The 16,830-nt window shown below is 52.1% G+C and overlaps 1 protein-coding gene across 3 annotated transcripts in view; it reads right to left on the bottom strand.

Annotated features, from left to right (window-relative positions):
* The window catches only part of ATL1 (atlastin GTPase 1), a 47,947-nt gene extending 33,585 nt beyond the window's left edge, over positions 1–14,362 (bottom strand). The window contains exon 1 of one of the 3 annotated variants that reach the window (XM_077324128.1): positions 14,249–14,362. In XM_077324128.1, coding sequence (XP_077180243.1) covers positions 14,249–14,300 — 52 coding nt within the window. In that variant the 5' untranslated portion in view covers positions 14,301–14,362. Of the gene's footprint in view, positions 1–6,590; positions 6,930–14,248 lie in introns of those variants that run through there. The other 2 variants (XM_077324127.1, XM_077324129.1) reach the window with 2 other exon arrangements.
* Between the last annotated feature and the right edge of the window lie 2,468 nt (positions 14,363–16,830).

The following is a 16,830-nucleotide window of genomic DNA, read 5'->3' as shown; positions in this document are numbered from 1 at the left end:
CACATACCCTCTCCTCCCCATTAATTTGCTGGTGTTCGAGCCAAACTCTCCTGCCTTTTGCTTCGGCAACATCTCAGGGCTCTCCACTGCAACTGCAGGGCCATAAAGATGTTCATTAATAAATGACTAGGAGCAGCTAATCTGCTTTTTCTTTCCTCCCTCAGGATCTACTTGTCTCGCGTACATGAAAATACCAGCCCAGCAAACAGCCTAAAACAGGATCCGGGGCCTGCCCCACTGTCCGATTCCATCCGCCTGCCTCCTCCTGCACTTACTGCCTTAGTACCCATCTAACAGGGCCAAGGCCAAGGTGTTGCTGTTCTCACCTGGTGAGAACAGCACTATCAGGTCTGTGACGAGGCCAAGGTCACCCAGCTGGCTGCATGTGGAGCAGTAATGGGGAATCAAATGCTTTCGTGCCCACAGTCACAGATGCACTGCCTGGAAACTTTGAAGCAAGTGAACGAAGTCTGAGTGGGACCTTTAAGTCCAACAAAGTTTTATACAGGTATAAGCTTTCATGTGCCTTAACCTAAAGAAATGTGCATGCACACAAAAGCTTATATCTTGAATAAAATTTTGCTGGGTCTTAACGGTGCCTCTGTTAAGCTAAGTGAGTCTGCCTAGCACGAGTAGGGATTTGAACCTGTGGTCCCCAGATTCTAGTCTGACACGCGTAGCCAATAAGTCACCCTGGGTCTCCAGCAGTGCCCCACCATGTTCTCCAACCCAAGAGGACCCTTGCCGGTGAATTCCCAGCCCCAACACCATGTTTGGCTGTACAGACATCAGAGCTGGCTCAGAGTTCTCATGGCAGATGGGTGTCTGATTTGGACGGCAGTCTGGGCCACAGGAAGGTTCCCAACCTCCAGTGGGAGCCTGGATATCCCCTGGGAACTGATCTCCCGATGACAAAGATCATAGAATCACAGAATCCTAGACTTGGAAGGGGCCATGCAGGCCATCTAGTCCCACCCCCTGCTCAACGCAGGATCAGGCCTAAGCATCCTTAAGCAGTTCCCACAGAGCAAACGGCTGCTTTGAAGGGGGGGGGTATTTGACCCTGATGGAGTCCTTCCCACCACCAAACCCCGCCCTCCCCAAATTCTCCACCCCAAATTTCCAGGGTTTTTCCAACTCAGAGATAGCAACCTTAACTTCTCAACCGCCGCCTAATTAACGTATGGATCAAGAGGGGTGCTAGCTAAAAGCCTGCAATGGCAGTTAAAAACAAAGCTTCCATATTAGGGAGTAGTACACCTTGAGCCCCGGAGGCTGCTGGGAGAAACGGCCCACATGGCCGGCCAGCCGTTCCCCTGGGAAATCAGGCTGGCCAATGCTGGCAGGCCTTTCTTGAGACCTTGACGTTCTTTGGCTATTCTGCCTCCAAAACCGTCTTGCTGCACCTGCATCGTGAGCCGGAGCAGACTTTGTTCTATTTATTCCACGTGTTGGAGAAAGAAATGTGCCCTGTAAGCAGATTCTCTTTCCCACTCCACCCCCACCACAGCTGCAAGATTTGGGGAAGGGAAGCGGTGGGAGGAGGGGGCAGGCCGGGAAGGGCCCAGTCAGTCCTGCCAGCTGCTTGAGAGAAACCAGCCGCTTCTTTCAAAGATGCTCTTGCGGCACCCTGCAAAAGGAACGAGAATCCAGGGCCGGGGAAAGGGGGTAGGCGAGCTTCCGTCACAGGTGTGGCCGGTTCTCTTTCTCTCACCCTTTCCCTCCCAAAAATCCACTCATGCGTTCTGCTCTGGACCTGTTTGCATTGTCATAGTCCGTTACCTCTGTTAGAGCTTTAATGGTAATATCATTATTGCTGTTGTAAAAACTACGTCCCATGTACTGTTTTCTATGTTTTATGTAAACTGCCCTGAGCCTTAGAGGTGGGCGGGATAGATAGATAGATAGATAGATAGATAGATAGATAGATAGATAGATAGATAGATAGATAGATAGATAGATAGATAGATAGATAGATAGATAGATAGATAGATAGATAGATAGATAGATAGATAGATAGATAGATAGATAGATAGATAGATAGATAGATAGATAGATAGATAGATAGATAGATAGATAGATAGATAGATAGATAGATAGATAGATAGATAGATAGATAGATAGATAGATAGATAGATAGATAGATAGATCTGGCTGCAGAGGAAAGGATGCACAGTAATGGGTTTAAATTACAAGTACAACGATATAGGCTAGGGAAAAAATTATCACAGTCAGAGTAGTTCAGCAGTGGAATAGGCTGCCTAAGGAGGTGGTGAGCTCCCCCTCACTGGCAGTCTTCAAGCAAAGGTTGGATACACACTTTTCTTGGATGCTTTAGGATGCTTAGGGCTGATCCTGCGTTGAGCAGGGGGTTGGACTAGATGGCCTGTATGGCCCCTTCCAACTCTATGATTCTATGATTCTATGATTCTATGATTCTATGGCCTGTATGGCCCCTTCCAACTCTATGATTCTATGATTCTATCCCTCTTTCTTTCCCAGGTTATTTTAAATTAGCCCTCCCCTGCATTTGGGCTTCCTCTGAGTGTGTGACTCCGCCTCTACTGGCAACCATGTTGTGGTTGCCTCTACCATCCTGTGTCAGAATTCCAGAGATGCCGACAGGTTGAAAAACTTTGGGGACCCCTACTGCACCGTTACATTTGCCATTACAAGGGACAGCTCTGAGGAAGTGACCTGAGAGAGGAGGAGGAAGGCAAGACCCACCGGAAAGAGGAAGTGATGTCACACGGGGTGGTGGAATCTTTGGCCTGTCCCTTGTCTTAGGGAAGAGCCAAAGTACATGAGCTTTCCCAGACGGGACACATCGGGGGGCCATATAAGCCCCACATTTCAGAACATCAGCAGAGTGTCAACAAAGTGGATCGGGACCACAAGGTTTTGAATACCAAGGTCTCAGTCCACTGCTGAGATATCAATTTTAAGTAGAGCAACACAATGTTTTTTTTTTTTTAAGTGTCTACTTGAAACGCAGGTTTTAATTCCCCATTTGCAAGGCTATTCTTTGGGCTACATTTATGTCAACGGGTTTCCAACTGCAGCCCATCCAATCCTGGCATTTCTTGGAAGCTTTTCTCGGTTTCTGCAAGGAGCAGATCAATAAGGACATTGCACGAAGCAGGCTCCAGTCCACGAAACCTCGTGGCAGACGAAGAGCTTGTTAGTCCTGACGGCGGCAGCCTAAATAGCTCAGCTTCGCCAAAACTCATCAGAGTTCGGAAACCATTCATTCATTCATTCATTCATTCATTCATTCATTCATTCATTCATTCATTCATTCATTCATTCATTCATTCATTCATTCTTCATATTTATTACCCGCCAGCTTTGGGGGAACATCTGCTTGGGATGCAGAAGGTCCCTGAGACCCTGGAGAGCAGCTGCCAATCAGAGTAGACAATACTGATCTGGATCAATCAAGGGTCTAAGGCAGCTTCATCGTGTGCCCATAAATGGCATGCAGGAGGTCTTAGGTTCAGTCCCCGGCATCTTCGCTTTCAGAGACCCACACAGGAGGTGATGGGAAAGACCCTTTTCTGCCTGAGACCCTGGAGAGCGGCTGCCAGTCAGAGTAGGCGACACTGAGCATGACAGATCAAGGGTCTGATTCAGCACAAGGCAGCTTCAAGAGTTCAGAGCACCGTTGGTCTTACTGGGGAAATGGAAACTGGGCTGACCAAAGCCAGAAGAGGAGTCATCGGTCCTGCACTTCCAGTTTCTAAATGACCAGCAAGGAGACGTCGGTCTGGAGTCATAGAATCCTAGAATCATAGAGTTGGAAGGGTCCTCCTGGGTCATCTAGTCCAACCCCCTGCTCTATGCAGGACACTCACCACCCTCTCGCTCACCCACTGTCACCTGCCACCCCTTTGAACCTTCACAGAATCAGCCTCTCCATCAGATGGCTCTCCAGCCTCTGTTTAAAAATCTCCAAAGATGGAAAACCCACCACCTCCCGAGGAAGCCTGTTCCACCGAGGAACCGCTCTGACTGTCAGGAACTTCTTCCGGATGTTTAGATGGAATTTCTTTTGCATTAATCCCATTCGTTCTGGTCTGTCCCTCTGGGGCAAGAGAGAACAACTCTGCTCCATCCTCTACTTGGCAGCCTTTTAAATACTTGAAGATGGTTATCAGATCCCCTCTCAGTCGTCTCCTCTCCAGGCTAAACAGACCAAGCTCCCCCAACCTTTCTTCATACGTCTTGGTCTCCAAACCCCTCACCATCTTTGTTGCCCTCCTCTGGACACGCTCCAGTTTGTCTACATCCCTCTTCAACTGGAGTGCCCCAAACTGAACACAGGACTCCAAGTGAGGCCAAACCGGAGCAGAGTCCACAGGAGCAACTGGGTGGGGACCCTGGGGCAAGAGATCCACATCCCGGAATGTCTCACGAACCACATTCAGACCGGACAGGGTATTTTGCTACAGTTCTCTTAATATCACATTGCAGCTGTGAGCCTAACCAGCCCACCTTTCTGCGGGACCCTATAGAAAGAGGCCAGCTGCTGGTGGGCTACCCCAATTGATGGAACAGCCTGCATCTTTCCCTTCTTTCTTTGATGTTGCCCAAGGCAATACTCAGACTTAAAAAAAAAAAAACACTCACTGTATGCTCTACAACGAGCGGAAACAAATCAAAACCACAGGTCAAAGAGCAAATGTTCATGACGGGTCGGATTGGCCAAGCCCATCTAGAGCTGCCCGCTCTCCAAAGCTGTGAAAACCCTGCTCCCCTTTCTCCATTTAACTAATTCTTTAATTAGCGAAAGGACAATATCTATATTCGTTGCTAATTGGAAACCTCTTACAGACTTTACCTGCGCTACGGGGGTGCGTGTGTGGGTGGGATGAACGGATGGTTTTGAAGATTAAGGGGAGGAAATACGAATCTACAGAAAAAAAGAGACTTAATTTCTCTTATATTGTTGCCGTGTAACTGAATTTGATCTATATTCATTATGGATAAAATCGGGAGCCTTTTAATGAATTCTGCCTACTAATTCTTTTCTTTATTGCCAACTTTCTACTCTTATCAGTTGAGTTCTGTGCAGGTTTTATTTTTTCCCCCTAGGCTTTTAAAGCTTTAATAAAAGTTATTGGGGATGGGGCAAGACAAGAAATCTCCACTTCCCCAGGCAGGGGACCTCTCCAGGGGCTGAGGAAACACTGTCTGCGAAACCTGGGGGTGGGGGGAGGCTCTTCCAAGGGGGTCCGGTGCCCCTCCTCCCAGTGCAACACTGCACAGTCATGGTGAGTTGCTTTCTCAGCATGGCATTCCCAGGGCCCAACAAGGCAGGGCTGCCTGGAGGGTCTCCTTTCTTTGGGGGCCTTCTTTCAATGACCCCCCGCAACCGCCTTTTTAATTTCAGTTCCCCAAAACTCAACCGGACAGGTTGGCTGATTCGGAACCACCCGTCCCTTTAATCCAGGACTGACAAAAACCTCCAGATCTGTTCCCAACGCCGGATTCGAATCCCCACCATACCGGCAGGCAGCGACACAAACAGGGAAGCCCAGGCGTGGACCCTAATGAGGGAGGTGGGCAGGTCCCTCTTGGGCATCGGAGGGGGAGGGGAATGGGGAGGCTGGCATTCCTCCTGGGTGGTCAAAGTAGACCTGGAGCAGGTCAGTTACTCTGTGCTTCAGACTCTCTGGGAGCACCTGCTGGACCACACCTGTGGCCAGCCCAGACTTTCATCAGCCCAGACTGATCTTTGCTCCCTGCCACACCCGAAGATCTCTGTGCAGCTGGGAAAACCTGCGGCCTAATCTGGATTGTAGCCCCCTGTCCTGCACTCCAGCCAAATCCCCCCCATTAGAAACCATGAGGGTGAGGGGTGGAGCGAGGAAGATTTACATTCCCCACCTTCTTACCACCGACACCCCAAAGGATTAACGGGTAGCTGATGCACATTAAATGGCTTCGGGTCCAGATCAAAAGACACCCAAACAGCCCCCCCTGGAATGACAGCTCCTCTCCAGACTACAGAGACTGCTGCCCCTGGAAGAAAGGGCTGCTTGGGAGGGGGTCCTTGTGCCCCACGGAGGTCCCTGTCCACCCCAGCCCCCACCCTAGGCTAGCCAGGTCCCCCCTGGCCGCCCAGTTTGGAAACTCCTGGAGAATTGAGGGGTGGAGCCCGGGGAGGGCAGGGACCTCCGTGGGCTTCAGTGCCATAGAGTCCCCCTCCCTTTCCTCCGGGGGCGCTGATGGCTGCAGTCGGGGGATGAGCTGTCACTCCAGGGGTCTCACCTGGGGGGGGTTAGCCCGCCCCCCCCCCCACCTTCACCTCCCATCTTGCCAAGGGGGCTGGTCTGCGCGGCCACCGCGGCCCCATTGTGCCCAGCCACCCTCCGGCCTGCAGCCCAGACAGAGGAGCGGCGGCGCGCCCCACCCCACCCCACCCCACCCCACCCAGCGCGCCTGGTCGGCAGGGCCCGCGTCCCCTGCGGATGCTCCGCGCCAGGCCAAGGCGGCCCACCTCCCTGCCTGCGTGCCGCTCAGCCGCCCGGCCCCGATCCCCTCCTCCTCCCGCTCCCCCTCCTCCGGACTGCGCCCGGCTCGCCTACCCCAGCTGTTCCGCTCCTGGCGGCTCTTGGCCATGGTCGCCTCGCCCGGCGGCGGCGGCGGCGGCGGAGGAGGAAGGAGCGGCGGGCGGGCGGGCCTCGGGATGCGGCGGCGGCGGCGGCGGTGCGGGAGCGAGCGCAGGAGGCGAGGCCGGCGGCCGAGGAGAGCGGCTCGGCGGCTCCAGCAGGCGGGCGCAGGGAGTGCCCGCGGCGGCGGCGGCGGCGGCGTCAGCGGAGGAGGAGAGCGAGGAGGTGCCCGCCCGCCTGCCCTCCCGACGCACACGTGTGCCCGCCAGGCGCCCCGCAACCCGCGCGCGCAGGCAAGGCCGCCCCGGGGCAGCCACGGCAGCAGGGCCCACGGAGAGCCCCCCACGGACGACTGAAGCGGCCGCCTGGCGCCGACCTGCGAGTGGGAGGGGGGATCCAGGCTCTCTTTCCCACCCCCTACCCCCTGAGCCCTTTCAAGGGGAGAAGGCAGGGATTGAACCGGGGACCTTCTACTGAATCCGGCCCGGGGTCCATCCTGGTCATTATTGCCTACTCAGACTGGCAGCCATGCCCTGGGGTCTCGGGATAAGGTCTTTCCCATTGTCTGCTCCCTGGTCCTTTTGGGATGCTGCTGGGGACGGACTGCTGAGATTTCCTGCATCCCTTTTATGTACAGGTGATGATGCTACCTTATGCTGAATCAGGCCCTGGGTCCATCGTGGTCAGTATCCTCTACTCAGGCTGACAGCGGCTATCCAGAGGCCTTTCCCATCCCCTGTGGCCTGGTCCTTTTCAATGGAGATGCCCTCAGGGATTGAACCGGGGACCTTCTACTGAATCCGGCCCTGGGTCCATCCTGGTCATTATTGCCTACTCAGACTGGCAGACATGCCCTGGGGTCTCGGGATAAGGTCTTTCCCATCGTCTGCTCCCTGGTCCTTTTGGGGACGGATTGCTGAGATTTCCTGCATCCCTTTTATGTACAGGTGATGCTACCTTATGCTGAATCAGGCCCTGGGTGCATCGTGGTCAGTATCGTCTACTCAGGCTGACAGCTGCTGTCCAGGGCAGGGGTAGTCAAACTGTGGCCCTCCAGATGTCCATGGACTACAATTCCCAGGAGCCCCTGCCAGCGAATGCTGGCAGGGGCTCCTGGGAATTGTAGTCCATGGACATCTGGAGGGCCGCAGTTTGACTACCCCTGATCCAGGGTCTCAGAAGGAGGTCTTTCCCATCCCCTGTGGCCTGGTCCTGTTAAGTGGAGATGCCCTCAGGGATTGAACCGGGGACCTTCTGCGTGCCAAGTAGAGGCTCCACCACTGAGCCGGGGTCCCTTCTTCAAGGGCAGAATCCAACCCTGGCCTGCTTGGGGAGGCACGTGTCATGGCTTGTAGGCCTCGCCCTGGGTTTTGCCCTTTGGCTGCCCATCCTGTGACCGTGCATTCTGCAGGTTAATGGCACATGATGTAAAGCAGCCCATGGGAGCAGAGGCAGGCCTCCCCGAATCCTTGACACTGTGTGCCAACAACCAGGTGGGGCCTGGAGATCACTCGGAACAGGAGTTGCTAGCCGGGTGTTCAGAAATATTCTGGAGATTTGAGAGCGGGGTTTAGAAAGAGGAGCAGCTGTTTGTGGAATCAGTTTTTTTAACAAACGGGTGAGGTCTGTGTTCTAGGGAACAGCTGGGGTTCCAAGACAGTCATCTCAGGGCTCTCTTTGCCTCCCCTCCCTCACAGGGTGTCTGTTGTGGGGAGAGGAAAGGGAAGGCGAATGGAAGCCGCTTTGAGACTCCTTCGGGTAGAGAAAAGCGGCCTATAAGAACCCGCTCTTCTTCTTCTTCAGTAATCTCAGGGCTCTCTCAGCCTCCCTCCCTCTCAGGGTGTCTGTTGTGGGGAGAGGAAAGGGAAGGCGACTGGAAGCCGCTTTGAGACTCCTTCGGGGAGAGAAAAGTGGCATACAAGAACCAACTCTTCTTCTTCTTCAGTAATCTCAGGGCTCTCTCAGCCTCCCTCCCTCTCAGGGTGTCTGTTGTGGGGAGAGGAAAGGGAAGGCAATTGGAATTCGCTTTGAGACTCCTTCGGGGAGAGAAAAGTGGCATACAAGAACCAACTCTCCTTCTTCAGTAATATCAGGGCTCTCTGAGCCTCCCCTCCCTCACAGGGTGTCTGTTGTCAGGAGAGGAAAGGGAAGGTGACTGTAAGCTGCTTTGAGATTCCTTCGGGTAGGGAAAAGTGGTATATAAGAACCAACTCTTCTTCTTTTTAATATCATGGCTCTCTCAGCCTCCCCTCCCTCACAGAGTGTCTGCTGTCGGGAGATGAAGGAAAGGAGATTGGAAGCAGCCTTTGGGTAGTGAAAATCAGGGTATAAAACCGAATTCTTGGTGGAGAAACCCAATTCGGTGACTAGGTTTCTCCACAATAAACAGCCTGTGTTCACATGTGTGGCACACCTGTCCTGGAAAGATTTTCTCAGTGAATGTTCACCTGTGCCTTGTGACCACAAGTAGAAATGCAGAAATGGGGTGCCAGGAAGAAAGCTGCAAAAGGGAGCTCCTCCAACAGGCATTTGGTTGAGGTTGACCCAAACCACTTCCCATCCCACCCCCAGCCTCCCTCCTACAATCACCGCTGTAAACTCGCCCACCCCACTGAGCCATCAGTATGCGCTGACTTATTGTTCTCCCCAGTATTCTATTGTTCCATTATGTTGCTACTGTTATTATTGTATTGTTATAAACTGAGTTATTTTTATTGTTCCTGTTTGATGTAAACCACCCTGAGCCTTCAGGGAGGGCAGTATAGAAATATAATAAACAAAAACAAACAGATAAATAAATCGATTGATAAATAAATAAGCAAGCTTGCAGCTGCTGCTGCTTTGTCCTGCCTTTGCATATTTCAACTCTGCCGCTTTGCTGCATTTCACTGCCGGAAGGTGTCTCAAGGGGGCTCCCAATCGCTTTTCTCTCCTCTCCCCACAACAGTCCCCCAGTGAACTAGGTGGGGCTGAGTGAGCTCTAAGAAAGCTGCTCTGCGAGAACCATCCTAAGAGGACTTGGACTAGCCAAAGGTCGCCCAGCTGACTGGGAGCTTGACCTGGAGCCTGCTTCAAAGAGGAGGCACCTAGAAAATGAGCCACTAGCTACTGGGGTGTGGGTGTGGGTGGGGGACAGCCGTTGGCCTTCTGAGAGAGGCGTACTGAGATACAAGATTTAATTCTCACCTTCAGTGGTAGTTTGACGTTATCTACATAATTGCTATTTGGGTGCGAGGCATATTGGATCGGGTAACCACTTCCTATGTTTGACAGGCGCTGGTCTTGTGGATTTCTAAGCTGTTTCTTGTGGTGGGGATGCATAACCACACTGGCCCTACGGAGAACACCGCTGGTATAAGACGAAGCAAGCTCCCCTGGTGAACGATCAAATGCAGAAAATTAATCTTCAGTTTGTAAACATTAAAAGGGGATTTCATGGATACCTGGGGAGGGGGGGGATATTTTAATGGCTACTAGCAGTTGTGGTTGAAGGGAACCTCCATGTTCAGAGGCACTAATCCTCTGAATCCCACAGTCAAAAGGCAATATCAGTGGACGGTCGCAGCCTCTCTGCCCTGTTGCTGGCCCTCCAGAGGAACTGGCTGGCCCCTGTGTGAGACAGGAGGCTGGACTGGAGGGACCCCTGGTCTGACCCAGCAGTGCTCTCCTGATGTCCTTAGGAAGGCCTCGGCCTCTCTGCCCTGTTGCTGGCCCTCCAGAGGAACTGGTTGGCCCCTGTGTGAGACAGGAGGCTGGACTGGAGGGACCCCTGGTCTGACCCAGCAGGGCTCTCCTGATGCCCTTAGGAAGGCCTCGGCCTCTCTGTCCTTTTGCTGGCCCTCCAGAGGAACTGGCTGGCCCCTGTGTGAGACAGGAGGCTGGACTGGATGGACCCCTGGTCTGACCCAGCAGGGCTCTCCTGATGTCCTTAGGAAGGCCTCGGCCTCTCTGCCCTGTTGCTGGCCCTCCAGAGGAACTGGCTGGCCCCTGTGTGAGAGAGGAGGCTGGACTGGATGGATCCCTGGTCTGACCCTGCAGGGGTCTTCTGATGCCTTGGCCTCTCTGCCCTGTTGCTGGCCCTCCAGAGGAACTGGCTGGCCCCTGTGTGAGACAGGAGGCTGGACTGGATGGACCCCTGGTCTGACCCAGCAGGGCTCTCCTGATGCCCTTAGGAAGGCCTCGGCCTCTGCCCTGTTGCTGGCCCTCCAGAGGAACTGGCTGGCCCCTGTGTGAGACAGGAGGCTGGACTGGATGGACCCCTGGTCTGACCCAGCAGGGCTCTCCTGATGTCCTTAGGAAGGCCTCGGCCTCTCTGCCCTGTTGCTGGCCCTCCAGAGGAACTGGCTGGCCCCTGTGTGAGAGAGGAGGCTGGACTGGATGGATCCCTGGTCTGACCCAGCAGGGCTCTCCTGATGTCCTCGGCCTCTCTGCCCTGTTGCTGGCCCTCCAGAGGAACTGGTTGGCCACTAAGTGAGACAGGATGCTGGACTAGATGGACCCCTGGTTTGATGTTCTTGTGAAACAATATTACACAAAGGAAACTGGATGAGAGAGACTGCATTTTCAGGTAACATTAAAAAAGAAAGCAAAGAATAGGGAACAAATGTAGTGAGCATAGAGAATCTGGGGAGGGTTGCTTCAATAAAATGAACTGAAATAAAGAGCTGCTGACATTTGAAGTGGTGCTGTACAGCGGACTCTGTTTCTGGTGGGAGGTGCTGGAACTCCTGCTGAGCCATTTTATGGATTCTTGCTGAGTGACAGCAGCGGAGGGGGAAGCTGCTGTCAAGTTGCAGCCAATTCACAGCCACCCCGTAGCGTTTTCCAGGCAACAGGCCGTCAGAGGTGGCTTGCCATTGCCTGCCTCTGCCTAGCATCCCTGGACCTTCTTGGCTGTCTCATATCCAAGTAGTAGAAGAAGAAGAGTTGTTCTTCTACCCCATTTTTCTCTACCTGAAGGAGTCTAAAGGTGGCTTACAGTCGCCTTCCCTTTCCTCTCCCCACAACAGACACCCTGTGAGGGAGGGGAGGCTGAGAAAGCCCTGAGATTACTGAAGAAGAAGAGTTGGTTCTTAGGTCCCGCTTTCCTCTACCCGAAGGAGTCTCAAAGCGGCTTACAATCACTTTCCCTTCCTCTCACCACAACAGACACCCTGTGAGGGAGGGGAGGCTGAGAGAGCTCAGATATTACTGAAGAAGAAGAGTTGGTTCTTAGGTCCCGCTTTTCTCTACTTGGAGTCTCAAAGCGGCTTACAAACACTTTCCCTTCCTCTCCCCACAACAGACACCCTGGGAGGGAGATGGGGCCGAGAGTGTTCTGAGAGAACTGAGACTGGCCCACGGTCACCCCTCTGGCAGCATGTGGAGGAGGAGGAGGAGGAACCAATCCCAGGTTTCCAGATTAGAGTCTGCCACTCTTAACCACAACACCCTGCTGGCTGACCCTGGTTGGCTTCTGAGATCTGATTAGATCAGGCTAGCCCGGGCCATCCAGGGCGCGGCAAGGGAGGAACAGAGGTGGTTTGCTGTCCAGGTACTAAAAAGTACTAAAAAGTACTTCTCTCTTTTTTTTTAATTATGTGATTTATAGCCTGTCATTCCCATAGAAAGCGGCTTATCGCGGGTAAAATGTCTCCCACCCAAGTACTAACAAGGCCAACCTTAGTTAGCTCCAATGACCTGCTGAGATCGGATCAATATGTAGTCATGCAGAAAATTTATCATCGGAGCCAGCCCTGGTGTTGGGGAAGGAGCCTTCAAGAAGTGGCCCAAGTGGGGCTTCCTGGGCAACAGGCGTATGTAGGTGGTCCACCACTGCCCACCTCTGCATATAGCCCAGCTACTTTGCTGGTCTCCTGTCCAGGTACTAACCAGGGCGGAGCGTGTTCAGCTTCCAAGATCCGGCAAGATGAGGCTAGTTCTGAGCCGTCCCAGCCAAGGCAAAAGATATTCGGAGGGAGTTTACCGTGGCCTGCCTCTGTGTAGTCACGCTGGTATTCCACGATAGTCCCCCATCCAATATGAACCAGGGCCAGTCTTGCTTATGTAACTCCCAGCTAGACATTTGTTGTTGTTAGGTGCGAAGTCGTGTCCGACCCATCGCGACCCCATGGACAATGATCCTCCAGGCCTTCCTGTCCTCTCCCATTCCCCGGAGTCCATTTAAGTTCGCACCGACTGCTTCACTGACTCCATCTAGCCACCTCATTCTCTGGCGTCCCCTTCTTCTTTTGCCCTCGATCGCTCCCAGCATTAGGCTCTTCTCCAGGGAGCCCTTCCTTCTCATGAGGGGGCCAAAGTATTTGAGTTTCATCTTCAGGATCTGGCCTTCTAAGGAGCAGTCAGGGCTGATCTCCTCTAGGACTGACCAGTTTGTTCACCTTGCAGTCCAAGGGACTCGCAAGAGTCTTCTCCAGCACCAGAGTTCAAAAGCCTCAATTCTTTGACGCTTGGCCTTCCTTATGGTCCAACTTTCGCAGCCATATATTGCAACTGGGAAGACCATAGCCTTGACTAAACGCACTTTTGTTGGCAGGGTGATGTCTCTGCTTTTTAGGATGCTGTCTAGATTTGCCATAGCTTTCCTCCCCAGGAGCAAGCGTCTTTTAAGTTCTTTGCTGCAGTCCCCATCTGCAGTGATCTTGGAGCCCAGGAAAATAAAATCTGTCACTACCTCCATTTCTTCCCCATCTATTTGCCAGGAATGGAGAGGGCCGGATGCCATGATCTTTGTTTTTTTGATGTTGAGTTTCAAGCCAACTTTTGCACTCTCCTCCTTCACCCATATCAACAGGCTCTTTAGTTCCTCTTCGCTTTCTGCCAGCTAGCCATGGAATTAGCCAAAAAAGGATGGAGGCTTGAGGTGCAGAAGGGTGATGAAAGCAGAGGAGGGAAGAAAGATGGCCCTTCTGTTGAGCTGGAACTTTCACCGTAAGCCAAACTGTGCCTGTCTTATATGCCACTTTTCTCTACCCGAAGGAGTCTCAAAGCGGCTTACATTCGCCTTCCGTTTCCTCTCCCCACAGCAGACACCTGTGAGGGAGGGGAGGCTGAGAGAGCCCTGATATTCCGGTTTGTTCAGAACAGCTCTATCAGTGCTGTGACAAGCCTAAAATCATGTGGAGGAAGCATGTGGGCATGTGGAGGAGGAGCAGGGAATCAAACCCATCTTGCCAGATTAGAAGTCCACACTTATAGCCACAGCACCAAGCTGGCTCTCCAAGATGGATATAGGGTACAACACTTACTACCAAAGAGAGGAAGCAGAATTCTCCTTTCTTCCTGTTACAGGCACTACCTGAAAACAAGCATGTAGGCTACGGAGCAAGCAAACAGTTCAAATACCAAGTAACCATCACATGACCCCAGTCTGCCTGTCCCCACTATACCGTAAACCAGGGGTAGTCTAACTGCGGCCCTCCAGATGTCCATGGACTACAATTCCCAGGAGCCCCCTGCCAGCGAATGCTGGCAGGGGGCTCCTGGGAATTGTAGTCCATGGACATCTGGAGGGCCGCAGTTTGACTACCCCTGCCGTAAACAAACAGTTCGCTTTTTCCTGACAGTCGCTGACCCTTGCTGTTGACAAAGTCTAACAATTTTGCATCATCCCCATGTGTCGTGTTAACACTCACACTTAGTTGTCAGTCCCTTTTTTAGACTTCTGGTGGGTTCCACCTCCCACATCCTGTTTCACGGTTTACCGACTGTCCCATCCATCAGTCGTATTGACTCACGCCACGTCATCTGCCTCGAGTCCCAGAAAGGTAGACTGAAAAATAACATAAATAAATAATTTGTTCATCAAGAAGATCATCTTGGTGAAGTGTCCTGAGGCGCAAGGGAAGGCAGGTTATAAATATAATAACATTAAAATGAATAAAAATAAATCTTGAGCCATAAGTAAAAGCTGGGATGTAAATAGTTTGATTAACAGAAGATCAAGCCCTGTGAGGAAAGGCTGAGGGACTGGGGGATGTTCAGCCTGGAGAAGAGGAGGAGGAGGAGAGGGGATGGGATTGCTGTGTAAGCATTTGAAAGATGGTTATTTAGAGGAGGGCAGGGAAAGGTTCCTGTGGGCAGCAGAGGAGAGAACCCTCTGTAATGGGTTTAAATCATGTGGAGGATTATATTAGCTGGATATCAGGGGGGAAAATCACAGAGTAGTTCAGCAGTGGAAGGGGCTGCCTAAGGAGGTGGGGAGCTCCCCTTCACTGGGAATCTTCAAGCAGAGGCTGGACAGATCCTTCTCCTGGATGCTTGAGGGTGATCCTGCACTGAGCAGGGGGTGGGACTGGATGGCCTGGATGGCCCCTTCCCACTCTAGGATTCTAGGAGTCTAGTTCAGGAGTGGGATGGGATGCTCAAGGAGATGGGGAGCTCCCCTTCACTGGTCTTCCAGCAGTAGTTGGACAGATCCTTATTTTGGGCGCTTTAGTGACAGATTTTATTTTCCTGGGCTCCAAGATCACTGCAGATGGGGACTGCAGCAAAGACGCTTGCTCCTGGGGAGGAAAGCTATGGCAAATCTAGACAGCATCCTAAAAAGCAGAGACATCACCCTGCCAACAAAAGTGCGTTTAGTCAAGGCTATGGTATTCCCAGTTGCAATGTATGGCTGTGAAAGTTGGACCATAAGGAAGGCCGAGCGTCAAAGAATTGAGGCTTTTGAACTCTGGTGCTGGAGAAGACTCTTGCGAGTCCCTTGGACTGCAAGGCGAACAAACCGGTCAGTCCTAGAGGAGATCAACCCTGACTGCTCTTTAGAAGGCCAGATCCTGAAGATGAAACTCAAATACTTTGGCCACCTCATGAGAAGGAAGGACTCCCTGGAGAAGAGCCTAATGCTGGGAGCGATCGAGGGCAAAAGAAGAAGGGGACGCCAGAGAATGAGGTGGCTCGATGGAGTCACTGAAGCAGTAGGTGCAAACTTAAAAGGACTCCAGGGAATGGTAGAGGACAGGAAGGCCTGGAGGATCATTGTCCATGGGGTCGCGATGGGTCGGACACGACTTCGCACATAACAACAACAACAGTAATGTATGAGTGCTCAGTTTGGCTTTTATCACTAAGGAAGGCTTTTAGCTGAAATGTGTTTGGCCCTCACATCGGGATATAATTTGTACCTTTTTACCTGTATTCAGATGTAAACTTAAAATAACCAGTTAAGCCTCATCCCTCCAGAGAGGTGGGAGAAATCTGAAAAGTGGACAATGGTACACTTTGCATTGAGGTTAAGAAACATTTCAAATTCAGATGCTGGTAAGGTTAGCAGACACCTGCCAGCCCCAGCTCAAGACAGGGGCATAGGGTTGCCAGGTTCAGATTGGGAAAATCCTGTAGGTTTCTGGGTTGAGCCTGCAACAGTGGGGTACAATGCTCAAAAGCACCCATTTTCTCTGGGGGAAACTGACCTCTCAAGTCTGGAGATGCACTGTAATTCCTGGAGAACTCCAGTCCCCATCTGCATGCTGGCATCCATACTGGGAGTTTAAACAGACGTGGAACAGATGGATTTGTCTCTCAGCTTCAGCCTTCCTGAGTGTGCCTGCTGGACCATACTCTCTTTCGGGAAGCAATTTAACTCTAGGCCAGACTGCAGTTTATTTCTGCTGGCACAAACTGATGCTACCCAGTCCCCTGAAGTTGGTTAACTTCACACCAACAAAGTTTGATTTTAGGTATGAGTTTTCACATGCACAACTTTGAGTCCAGGGGCTCCTTTAAGACCAACAAAGTTTCATTCCGGATATAACCTTTCAGGTCCATGCTCACCATTTTGAATCCAGACGCACCTTTAAATCCAGCAAAGTTGTATTCTGGATATAAGCATTCATGTGCATGCACCCAAGTGCACCAATTTAAGTCCTGTGGCACCTTTGCGTCCGACCAAGTTTCATTCCAGGCATATTCTCTCCCATGCACCCTAGTTGCAGTCCAGAGGCACCTTAAGGTCCAAGGCAGTGTCATTCTGGGTATAGACTATTCAGCGCCTGCATCCAAGTGCACAAGGCTGTGTCCAGGGTCATCTTCAAGGGTAACGAAGTTTCACTTGGGGTATAAGTTTCCAGGTGCAGACAGACATGAGCACAAGTTGTAAATCCAGGGGCAACTCTCAGTCTCGGGCATAAAGGATCGTGTGTACCCACACAGGCATACCCGCTTGAGTCCAGGGCTTCTTGAAGCCCAACGGAGTTTCATTCCAGATGTGAGCTCG

This window comes from Paroedura picta, chromosome 2 (genome assembly GCF_049243985.1).
Source record: "Paroedura picta isolate Pp20150507F chromosome 2, Ppicta_v3.0, whole genome shotgun sequence".
Classification (NCBI taxonomy): domain Eukaryota; kingdom Metazoa; phylum Chordata; class Lepidosauria; order Squamata; family Gekkonidae; genus Paroedura; species Paroedura picta.
The sequence above is the reverse complement of the archived record's forward strand: the minus strand, read 5'-3'. Positions and strand labels throughout refer to the sequence as shown.